Genomic DNA, 12,211 nt, shown 5'->3' with positions numbered 1-12,211 from the left:
TGGCGCCTCTACTAGTAGGAGCCATATTGACATCAAAATCAAATTTCGCATGTTATTACTCATGATGTTACTTCAGAAATTATTTGGAAAAAATCGAAATAAAAATGAAACTTCTACACCCTGTATCTCCAAAACTAAGCATTTTAGGACACATACATTTATACGAACTCTTTTACTTATTTTTATCTGCAGAATATGCTGCCAAAGTTTCCGGAATACAGTTCGGACCACCCTGTATATTGATTTATTTTCACTTAAGAGTCCATTTCACTAGTCCGAAAAAGTAGCAAAATAAGCGTTCGGAATTTAACGTTTTTTTGAAAACTGGCTAGGTGTTTTTACACAAATGAAGATGGAAATTAAAAATAAAGGATTCAATATCAACAAAATATTCCTTAAGTTTGGACGAAATGTTCTATAAATATAGACACAATTTAAAATTCCGTTACTATACGGAAATAGATTGAAGTTTTGTGATTACAGCGATATATAATTTATATGGTTTTGTAACAAATTGCTCGCTATTTTATGGCAAATGCTGACGCTCTGCAAACATTGATCAAGCCTTAATCAAAGCACGTGTGTTTGGAATTTTGAGTGTGGCTTCACATGATAGGATAGGGCTAAGCCTTAGGCAGATTTCTGAAATATAATATATATTTCCTTCGGCCACACACACTCTTTACCCGACCCGAAAGTACAGCGTAATGGACTCTTTACAAATGAGAAACCAAGTTCAAAATCAATTAGAAATAATTTTTAAAGGTAAGATGTTTTATCTATATCGAAGGATATTTTAGAAATGATATTATAAGTATTACATACTGAGTCCGAGTCCATGAATTGGGGTAGAATCAACGAAATAACTTTCTGCGAATTTCTGCGAATATCTTCTCAACAGGCGGTCATCCAGTATTTGCGCAACAGTGAGATATATTGGCAGAGAATGTCAATAGAGATAAAGACATTATCGAACAATGCGGCCGATGGCAAATAAAAGCTGAAAAAAGTACCTGGCGAGATTAGATAACGAACCCCGATTCTTTCGGAGGCGCCACAAGTGTCAATGAATCCAGGAGAGTGGAGTTTTAGCACCATTCCGATTTAACACTTTTCCTTTCCTTTTGTTCAGAGTAAATATGACATTTCGGTGTCTTTAATATATATTTTTAGTCGACCATACCAATAGGTATGGTACAGTACGTCTGCTGGATCTGTATCTATGAAAGGAATGCGGACAAAAAACATTTAAATAAACAACAATATATTTTATACGTCGACTTGACGAGTACGTCACCGCAAATCGCTCCGCCCACTCATTTAATTGGCTACTTTTGTCGAATTTTTATGGATGGGACGCGTCGTCTAATTTTTTACGAAAAACATGGAGAGAATATCGTTTATCCTCTCACGGATACTACGTAGCTACAGAACGGACAGACGTACTGTAGGCTACTAAGATCGGCAAAAAAAAAGTTTTTTTAATTTCACTCAAAATGAGTTATTTGGATCATAAATGACGTAAATACAAAATCTTTTCATGGTGTCTGTCTGTCTGTCTCTCCGTTTGTAACATGATAACTCAAAAACCGCTAAACCGATTTTAACCAAATTTGGCACAAAAATACTGTGGCACTCGAGAATCTGGCCATTAGTTTTTGGTGGGGGTGGAGGGTTGGTAAGGGGGTATGGGAGGGGGTTAAAAATTTAAAAAAAAAACTCCAAAATTACAGTAGCTAGCGAAATGCGGTTTTCAATTTAAGATTAAGAATAATATTTGCAAAAAAATTTGTAATAACATCAAAATCAGTGAAAGTCGCAGGTTTTGAGATATTCCGTGTTTCCGTAGTCCGTTTTTGAGAAAATCCGCGTGGAGAATTCCAAACCGCCATCGGACGCGACCCCAGGTGGCGGATAGGGGGAATAATCGCGGACCAAAATTGGAAAAATTTGAAACTAAAAGAACTGCCTACCAACTTTTTATTAACATATTTTAGTATGGGCGGCTATAAGTGCCCCCCGGCGCCAATTTTTTTATTTTTCTCGGTCGTAACTCCTAAGAAATTCCTCTTCTACTACTTGTTACACGGATGACATCTAAACGATAATTTTTCCAATGCACCAAAGTAATCTCAAGGTCGTCAACTACATATACATACGAACAAGCGACTTATACGAAACGTAACATAGGTGGGCGACTATTTATAACCTTAAAAAATATTTTCCTATTTATAATCAATTATTTATACTTAAAAATAGTAAAAGAAACAATAAACGGCGTGTACGTCTCGACGGGATACACGGTGCCGTCGTGTTTCTTCACAAAGAAAACGAATATCTTCCGTTTTTTCAACATTCCTAAACCGTCCATACACTTCGGTTTGGTTTGTCCGGTTTTAACCGAACGGGCAAGACTATTTTAACTGTCGTTTTGTGGTTTTCTATTCGCTCCTATCAATGAATTTTATAAAATATATCGATATTTTGTCACCATCATTTTGCTAAATGTTATTTACAAATCTATGATTCTATGATTCAGGCCATAACCTAGAATTTCAATGTCAAAACAAATAAATTAGATGATAGTTTTGATAATTTTGGTATGAGTGTGGTATGACGGACAAAATATTGTCGCGAAGAAAGCCGAGTAATTGTGAGTCACTAGCAAAAAATTACTTTGGACAGCTTGCAGAATCCCACCGCTGGACGGTTAAAACCGAGTGAAATAACCGAAGTGTATGGAGGCCTTTACGCTCTTCGAACCGCTCTTCAACACACCGAATAGATTTTATGATCGCGAATATTTCGGTTTATTAACGTTTTTCACTCACGTTTTCTCATGTTTTCTCTTAGCTAGTTATGGGTCATACTCGTTGTTTTTGTCTTTTGGATAGTTAGTATAAACTAATTGGAATATTATAAATGATTTAATATGAATATATTATTGAATACCAAACCCTCCTTCCTCTCATTCTTTCTTTGCGTTAAAGCACTTCCAGCTCTTTGTATATATTCAGGGTTGTTCACCACATACGACACGGAGTATTGTAGCTAAATGATTAGATTTTTACAAATTGTAAGTTTTGTGTTCGTTGAAGGACTGTTAGAGCTATAATTTAAAAATATTTTTACAAGATACAGAGTGTCCCAAATAAGTAAAAAATAATATAGTTGTATTTTTTTAAATGGAACACCCTGTATATTATTCTATTTTTGGATTCTACGATTGAAATAAAGGTAAAAATTTGATTAAGGTTTATCACACTTAAACCTTACTGTTTTTGAAATATTTTCAATTTTGTGAAATTGCAGTCAAAATTTTAAGGCTTCATTTCTCCAAGGGTATAAAAGTTTATAATACTAAATATTTACTGAAGATTATCAATTGATCAGATATTGTGCTGCAATAATAAAAATTTTACTACCTTATACAGAGTGTCCAAAAATTTATATTAAATAATTACTAGCTTTAAACGGCAATAACTTGTTGAATTTAAATAGAACACCCTATATATTTTACGTGAATCAGATGCACAATGTAATTGCCTATCAAATTGTATTATACTATTTTTTACCCATCTCTTCAAGTTTTCGTAGAAAATGCATTTTCTTATAATTTAGACTTCATTTATCACTATACCCATGGAATATTGACATTTCAGATTTTTTATAGCACCATATAATATGTACAAAATTTACAGGTGGTAAATATTGCAAGCCCATTGCCCATTGGTATACAAAAAAAACTATTTAAATCTTTGTAAAAGAGTATACCCATTAAATATACCACCATTATTTCCGACCTAAAACACCAAAAATTAGTTAACTACATACTTTTAAATTGTTTTAATTGATAAAGTATTCTAAATAAATGTGGATTTGGCTCAGAAATCAATATAATAATAAGTTATGAAAACGAACGTCTCTGTTTTTATAAATAAAGCATTCGTCAAAAAATTAAATAAAATTTAGAAGGTGTTACTTTTCATCACACTGTTTAATACACACACAAAATTCAGTTTTTTAGTACTTGGAGCAAATATTTTTAATCAACGTAAACAGTCAATTAATGTAGTTTAAATACTGGGATCATATTAATTGGTCCTCTTTAACAAAAAATAATTAAACAGTTTTTTTAATTTCTTAATTAAATAAGCAAACTATATCGACAATATTAGTATCTGTACCCTTTGAAAATTTGTTACATCTTTAAAAATAAGCTAAAATATCAATATTCCATGGGTATAGTGATAAATGAGGTCTAAATTATAAGAAAATGCATTTTCTATGAAAACTTGAAGAGGTGGGTAAAAAATGGTATAATACAATTTGGTAGACAATTACATTGTGCATATGATTCACGTAAAATATATAGGGTGTTCCATTTAAATTAAACGAGTTATTGCCGTTTAAAGCTAGTAATTATTTAATACAAATTCTTGGACACTCTGTATAAGGTAGTAAAATTTTTATTATTGCAGCACAATATCTGATCAATTAATAATCTTCAGTAAATATTTAGTATTAAAAACTTTGATACCCTTGGAGAAATGAAGCCTTAAAATTTTTACTGCAATTTTGAAAATATTTCAAAAACGTTAAGGTTTAAGTGTGATAAACCTTAATCAAATTTTTTATTTGCCTTTATTTCAATCGTATAATCCAAAAATAGAATAATATACAGGGTGTTCTATTTAAAAAAACACAACTATAATATTTTTTACTTATTTGTGACACTCTGTATCTTGTAAAAATATTTCTGAATTGTAGCTCTAATAGTCCTTCAACGAACACAAAACTTACAATTTGTATAAATCTAATCGTTTAGCTACAATACTTCGTGTCGTATGTAGTGAACAACCCTGTATATATAAGTCGGTTCAGAACGTTCTACGACGTTTTCCGACACCTAACCTCCACTCTTCTCTATTTAGCCAGATATAATCAAGTATTTCTCTATTTTCTAGTTCTTTATCCACACCCTCCCTCCAGCTTCGTCGTGGTCTTCCTTTTTTATTTCTGCCTCGCGGTGTCCACAGTAAAATTTGTTTTGGTATTCTGTGATCGGGCATTCGTTGCCACATGACCAAACCATAATCTCTCTTACTCTGCCGTTGGTTATTTTTTCTCTTTTCGATTTTCCAGCAGATCTCCACCAGTAATCCATTTCGGTCGCTAATAGCATGTTCTCCGTTTCAACTGCCATACTTCGCTTCCGTAAGATATTATGTTTTTTTTTTTCACTACGATATTATATATGTTCTTCTTATTAGCTTTAGAAAATCCTTGATCCCACAGTACACCATTCAACATAAATATTGCCCTCCTGCCTTGCATTATTCGATCTTTCATATCTCAGCTCTTTGTAATGTTCCCAATGTCGCTGATGTTAGCTTCTGATGCTTCCTCTATAGTCCCTCCAAAAAACCGTGCTCCTAAAGATCTAAAGCGTCGCCGTCGGTTTTCCAGTGCCGGACAATGGCACAGCAGGTGTTCCATGGTTTCTTCTGTCGTTGGAAATCTTCCATCTAACGAAGTTTACCCCCGTGGGCCAGTTTCCTCATGTCTCTTGCTGCTTGGCTTCGATGGTAATTTCCATAGCTTCCTTCAGTGTGTTGATGGTCTCAGGTGGTGGGTCATCTGGCACAGCTTCTCCCCTGGTCCCTTTTTTAGTGAGTCTGTCCGCTTCCTGGTTGCCAACCACATCGCTGTGGCTGGCAGCCAGCACAGTGCTTCTGTGCTGAGTGGCCCCGCCTTGAAGCAGCTAGGCCAGGACAGTGCTTCTCGGCAGTCCATCACGGTTTTCCATCTCACTGACTGCATAGTAATGCTTCTTAGAGTGCCCAAGCTGTTAGAGTATATCGCGATATCTCATATTGGTCTATCAGCGATTTTCCCACGTACACAACTGTCCGCCGCTTCCTTATAATTCATTCCTCCGCGAAATAGCAGTATTTTGTGGTCATTTCATACCAATTCATCAATCACCGACTATTTAAATGCCCCATATTCTTTCCTTCGCTTGATGACGCGGCGAAAACAGTGACTACACGAAGAAGATGGTATAAAGAGCAGTCAAAATGACGTCTATATTAGGCTAGCCGAAGAAGGGAAATTGGATCGACCCTATAGCGGCTGCGGCGGAGTTTCTTTCAACTCCCACGCGCCGATAGATGTGGTTCATTAGCTTAGAGACTCCGTTCTCGTTATTTCGATATCCACGGGTGACCTCTTATCGGTCAAGACGAAGTAATCTTAAGAGCCGTACAAATCGAATGGGATACGTTTAATTTTTATTTTATAGCATTACTCGAGTTAAGGTGCAAAATTTCACCATACACATACAGGCCATCGACAGGTCTGAATCTGTTCTGTGTTCTAATCGTACGTTCCCATCTTTTGACAAGTTGAAAGTTTTGTACTATCAAGACGAGCGATTTAAGTAATAATACGATTTTTTTAAGCGATTTTGTTGATTTGTATAGGCAATTACCCTGTCTGGAAAATTAAAAGTAAAGTTTATTCAAATAGACAGGAAAAAACTAAAGCTTATGAAAAATTGTTGGAATTTTATAAAACTGTTGATACAAATGTTGATACAACTATTGATTCTGTAAAGAAAAGAATAAACAGTTTGCGAAGTGCTTTCCGGAAGAAACTTAAAAAGCGCGAAAATCAAAGCGTTTTTGTATTTTTCTTTGATATTAAGGGCTTAACCATCTTTAAAAGTTTATTAAAACATGTGTCATTCACTCTGAGGTAGTTTTTAAGGTCACCTGTTACTCTAGTTCTTAATTTTCGCACTTCGTAATATGAAATAATGTATCACGTTGTAACAACCAATCTTTCACCCAGACCTGATTTTTTGTGTCTGTAATTGGCTCTTGCAATAACAAAAGCACGAACAGTGTATTGTTTGTATTTTAAAACATTTTTCAAGTTCTCTCTAAAAACATTTTTCAACAACTTCAAGATCATTCGATTAAAACTGACGATATGTTTGTGTGTGTGGTGAACGCACAGTTTTCCTTCAGTTCCAAAACTGACAGTCCCAAAACTGAAGATGGCGTCGTTGGACGTAACTGCATTATGTGTGGCCTGTATTATTTCGTATATTTTTCATTTTATTGATTTTATGGAAAGCACTGTTCATTAAAATGTTATAGGGTCTTGTTTCCCTCTACAATTTCCTGTCTCACAATGTACCGTTTGTGTCCGGGAAGGGTTCATAGTTTCATAGTTGTCGATTTTCGAAAGAAATCAGTACATGTATATTATTTCGTATATTTTTCATTTTATTGATTTTATGGAAAGCACTGTTCATTAAAATGTTATATCCTATGTTATAGGGCTTGTTTCTCTCTACAATTTTCTGTCTTACAATGTACCGTTTGTGTCCAGGAAGGGTTCATAGTTTCATAGTTGTCGATTTTCGAAAGAAATCAGTACATGTATATTATTTCGTATATTTTTCATTTTATTAATTTTATGGAAAGCACTGTTCATTAAAATGTTGTATCCTATGTTATAGGGCTTATTTCTCTCTGCAATTTCCTGTCTCACAATGTACCAGAAGTAGGTATAGTACCATAGTTTCATAGTTGTCGATTTTCTAAAGAAATCAGTACATGTATATTATTTCGTATATTTTTCATTTTATTGATTTTATGGAAAGCACTGTTCAGTAAAATTGATCTTCAGTTCAGATCGTACAGTCCTAAAACTAGCGGCAAACTGATGAATTTCTTTCATCCTTTATTTCATTTAGTAGAACTTCATCAAAATCATATTCAGATTTATTCTATCTTTTATTACGGTGATTTTCACTGAACAAACCAGAAGGTATAATAGGTATAGTACATGATATACATATAGTTGGCAAGCAATTTTATTTACTATTTAGTATCACTTGATATCACACACCATCCTCCAACTCACGAACCACCACTGTCTTACTATAATTTATATTCCCATCCCTACATTTCTCTCTCTTCTCTACTTCTCTACATCTCTTTCGCTGTCTAGTACGTCGCAACTTAAAAAGTTTTAACCGGGATTCCACGTCTTCCGAAAAACTAGTTAGAAATATTGGAGCGACTGGGAAAATAAAGTTGAGCCGAATACCTTGATTTGCAGTCGTGTTTACGCCGATGCCGCCGTGCTCAGGAAATGTCGCCGAAACTTTGAAATGGCGCGGGATCGTTGTACGATTAACAGTTACAGGGAGAACCAGAAAAATATTTTCATAAAACAAATTAGAAGCTTTATCGTTTACGTTGTTATTATACGAACAGAAATAAGAAATAGCCATCTTATCTGATAGTCAAACGAAGTTCAAAATTCGAAGTTGGTCAAAAGATGCCTAGAAAAGCAAATTAGGCAAAGAAAATAGTCCTACTCTGGATCGATGCCAGCAATTTTTGTATAGAAGGTAATGAAAAAGCAAATGATCTAGCTAGAAAAGGAACGGACACTCCACTAACTGGACCAGAACCGTTCTGCTTTCCAAATGGAAACCAACTTAAACTGGAACTCAAGAACCTGGAATGGAAATCCTCTCCAACGGTCTAAGACACTCGAAGTAATATCCCTAACCTAACCTAACCTAACCATACAATCTACAATATGATAGATTGTCATAAATAGGTAAAAACTATCACTAAAAAAACAATTCTTGTTAAATTTAAAAATATCATAAATGAATTTACAAACAAGAAACCAGAAAATTAATGCATTGAATACAACAAAAGACACAATAATTTCAAATCTAAATGTGTAATATAATCATGCAACACAAAATGCTCAACTTAGTGATATACTCAGACATACATAAAACATTAATTCAATTTTTGATAGTACAAGACATTGTTATAATACATAAATAAACAACAATACATGGTCTTAAAAATCTTTAGCGGGTATTTCAATTAAATTGTGTGTCATATTTCTGGGATTTGTTAGTATCCAATATTTTAGTCGTTTTTTAAAGATACGGAAAGAGAGAAGTCTTAAGAAATTGAGGTATTATAGTTGCCTATACACATAAGGTGCTAGATACCAATAAGACCTCTGGACATGTGCTGTGGAGGTTTTTATAATTGTAGTTTACATATATCGTTTGCAACTAGTGTAATGTTAATGATCAATATAATTCAGAATTTGTTTATTTTTATATTGATGCCTAAATATTTTGTTAAGATAAATCTATTTTGTATCAGAAACGATATCATGTACAGGGTGCTACGAACTGTATTCCGGAAACTTCGGCAGCATATTCTACAGATAAAAATAAGTAAAAAAGTTCGTATAAATATATGTCCTAAAATGCTTAGTTTCGGAGATACAGGGTGTAGAAGTTTCATTTTTATTTCGATTTTTTCTAAATAATTTCTGAACTAACGTCAATATTTGGATGAAAATTGGTATCTGGGAGTTTTTTGACATGAGAAATTTGATTTTGATGTCAGTATGACTCCTATTATTAGGGGGCGCCACCTACATGTGTTTTAACTGTTTTGAAGAGTAATAACTATTCGTCCCTACCTGTATAAAACTAATAACTGAAAAAATATACATTTTCGTGACTTATTAAGTAACAAATGTCTCTTGGTAAAAATCGCTACGAGCAATCGTTCTCAAGATATTTTGAATGGAAGTAGTCAATACATGTCATTATTGACAAAAACCAAACACTTTGAGTTATTATGAAATAATAAATTTAGGAAATTATTATTTTTTTACTTAATCATAATTTGACCATCTAAAACAGGTTCTGTTGAAGTTTTGGCACAAAAACACGAAATCATATATTTCAATTATGATTTCAGTCTAATCCAAATCCGATTTTTTCAATCGATTCCAAATATCTCGAGAACCATTACTCGTACCGATTTTTACCAAGAGACTTTTTTACCTAAAAAACGTCGTAAATGTATATTTTTTACTTAGCAGTTTTATACAAGTAGGGACGAAAAGTTAAAACAGTTAAAACACATGTAGGTGGCGCTCCCTACGAATAGGAATCATATTGATATGAAAATTAAATTTCTCATATCAAAAAAACTCACAGACACCAATTTTCATCCAAATATTGATGTTACCTACTTCAAAAATTATTTGGAAAAAATCGAAATAAAAATGAAATTTCAACACCCTGTATCTCCGAAATTAATCATTTTAGGATATACTTTTTTACTTATTTTTATCTGCAGAATATGCTGCCAAAGTTTCCGGAATACAGTTCGGACCACCCTGTACATTATGTTACTAATCCAAACAACAAACAGTAAATAAATTTCGGAAACCATGTATTTGTAATTTTTCTGATGTTTTTTTCACAACTACCAATGCATCTTAACTACCCCTGTATAAGGGTTGTTTTTGATTTGAACCACGACCGCGAGTGCATACTCACTGCTGTATTTTTCCGGCTGGCGGCAGTTTCCCCTGTCCCTCCACGCTGATTTTCACGTGGGCAATGCCCTTTGTGCCAAATTCCCTCTGAAAAATAATATAATTGTTTTGAATCGAACGCTCGTTCGGGTCGTAGCGATAAGAAACGAATGAATATACTGGTTAAACTGGGTCGCGTAATGTATCGGTATTATTAATTTACTAGTTGTATTGTTGGAACCTTCATAATTTACCTTTTAATATGGAGTGGCCAGAATTAAAATGATTCAAGTCCAATTTCCTACTATTTTAAGATAATCGTTTTTATACATTTATAAAATATTGTTTTTTTCCAGTAGAGAAACGAATCAAGTCATACTTCACGCATTACGCAGCTATAGATTATTCCTGTTTGGTTTCTGAATATTCTGTTGATTCCTTTCAAAAGTCAACTGGATCAAGTCCATAAAATTTAACGCTGTGCGCGATTTTAACACACGTACTAAAGTTTAGAGCTAAAAAATATATTTTTTTGATAAAATGGATGACAATGAAACAAAGTCTGAACCATTTCACCAACTGAACAAGTGAATCAGATTGTCAGCCATCTGAAACAAACAAACAAACAACGCTTTATTGTGCAAAAAGCCAAAACAGCTTCATCGACAAAGCACTCACAAACAACAAAATCACAAAAAAATACAAACAACAAAAAATACACAATACAAATAATACAATTCAAAAAAATTTAAGTCTTTAAAATTACAAAAAGAATATACATGGACAATTTTAGAACAGTACGCAGTAAATAGATATAATTTTAAAGTTATAGAATATTAAATACTTAACCTTTGACCAGTGTGTGTGATGATCAAAATTTTAAAATTCAAAATTGTTCATAATCAAACATCAACAAAAAGTCGTTTACCGCATATAGGGCTCTCTCCAGTAGGTATGATTTTAGAGCCTTGCGAAATGCGGGAAAGAATGAAAGCGATTTGATATTCAAAGGCAGATGATTGTACATTTTTTTGGCATTGTACAGTATTGAACCCTTAACTAGTTCTGAGCTCGGGGTTGGCAGATAAAGATCGTGCTCTGCATTCCTAAGTGGATAGTTATGAGATGGCCTTTCGGGAATAGCAGATATGTGCTTGCGGATTAAGCAAACGGATTCAAAAATGAATAAAGAAGGAAGAGTCAGTATTTTCAAATTTTTAAAGAAATTCTGGCAGTGAGTTCTACTGTTCAGTCCCAATAAATATCGAACTGCTCTCTTTTGAAGTATGAAAACACGATCAAATTTTGTTGCGCAGCAAGTACCCCAGAATGGAAGGGCATAACGAAGATGTGACTCAAAAAGGGCATAATAGGCTATTCTAGAGGTTGAGAAGTTAAGTTCCTTAGAAACTGATCTTAGCGCAAAACAGGCAGCGCTTAGTTTCTTTGATAGAGCTTCAATGTGAGAGTCCCATTTTAACGAGTTGTCTACAAGAAGTCCTAAGAATTTCACAGAGTCCACGACGTCAATAGTAGTGTTATTAAGTACAAAAGGTTTATAGTACTTTTATATGACAAAACTTTAGTTTTTGATAGGTTGAGGCATAGGAGATTAGAATCGCACCAAGACTTAATGGTGCGTAAGTCATTGGATATAGTATCATATAGCGCCGCAACATCTGGGCCGCTCCAAGTGAAACTAGTATCGTCCGCAAAGAGGCAGATTTTACCGCTAATGTCCAGATTTGCAATGTCGTTGATAAACACCAGAAACAAAATAGGGCCAAGTACTGAACCCTGAGGGACACCACATTCTATA

At 34.0% G+C, this 12,211-nt stretch overlaps 1 protein-coding gene across 1 annotated transcript in view; it reads right to left on the bottom strand.

Moving 5' to 3' along the window:
* Positions 1-12,211, bottom strand: part of LOC115877797 (RNA/RNP complex-1-interacting phosphatase) — a 145,616-nt gene that overhangs the window by 32,856 nt on the left and 100,549 nt on the right. The window contains exon 5 of the mRNA XM_030894111.1: positions 10,415-10,500. Within this exon, the coding sequence (XP_030749971.1) occupies positions 10,415-10,500 (86 nt within the window). The remainder of the gene's footprint in view (positions 1-10,414; positions 10,501-12,211) is intronic.

This window comes from Sitophilus oryzae, unplaced genomic scaffold (assembly GCF_002938485.1).
Source record: "Sitophilus oryzae breed Bouriz unplaced genomic scaffold, Soryzae_2.0 scaffold_1499_pilon_pilon, whole genome shotgun sequence".
In the NCBI taxonomy this organism is placed as follows: domain Eukaryota; kingdom Metazoa; phylum Arthropoda; class Insecta; order Coleoptera; family Curculionidae; genus Sitophilus; species Sitophilus oryzae.
This window is presented reverse-complemented; position numbering and strand designations above follow the sequence as displayed.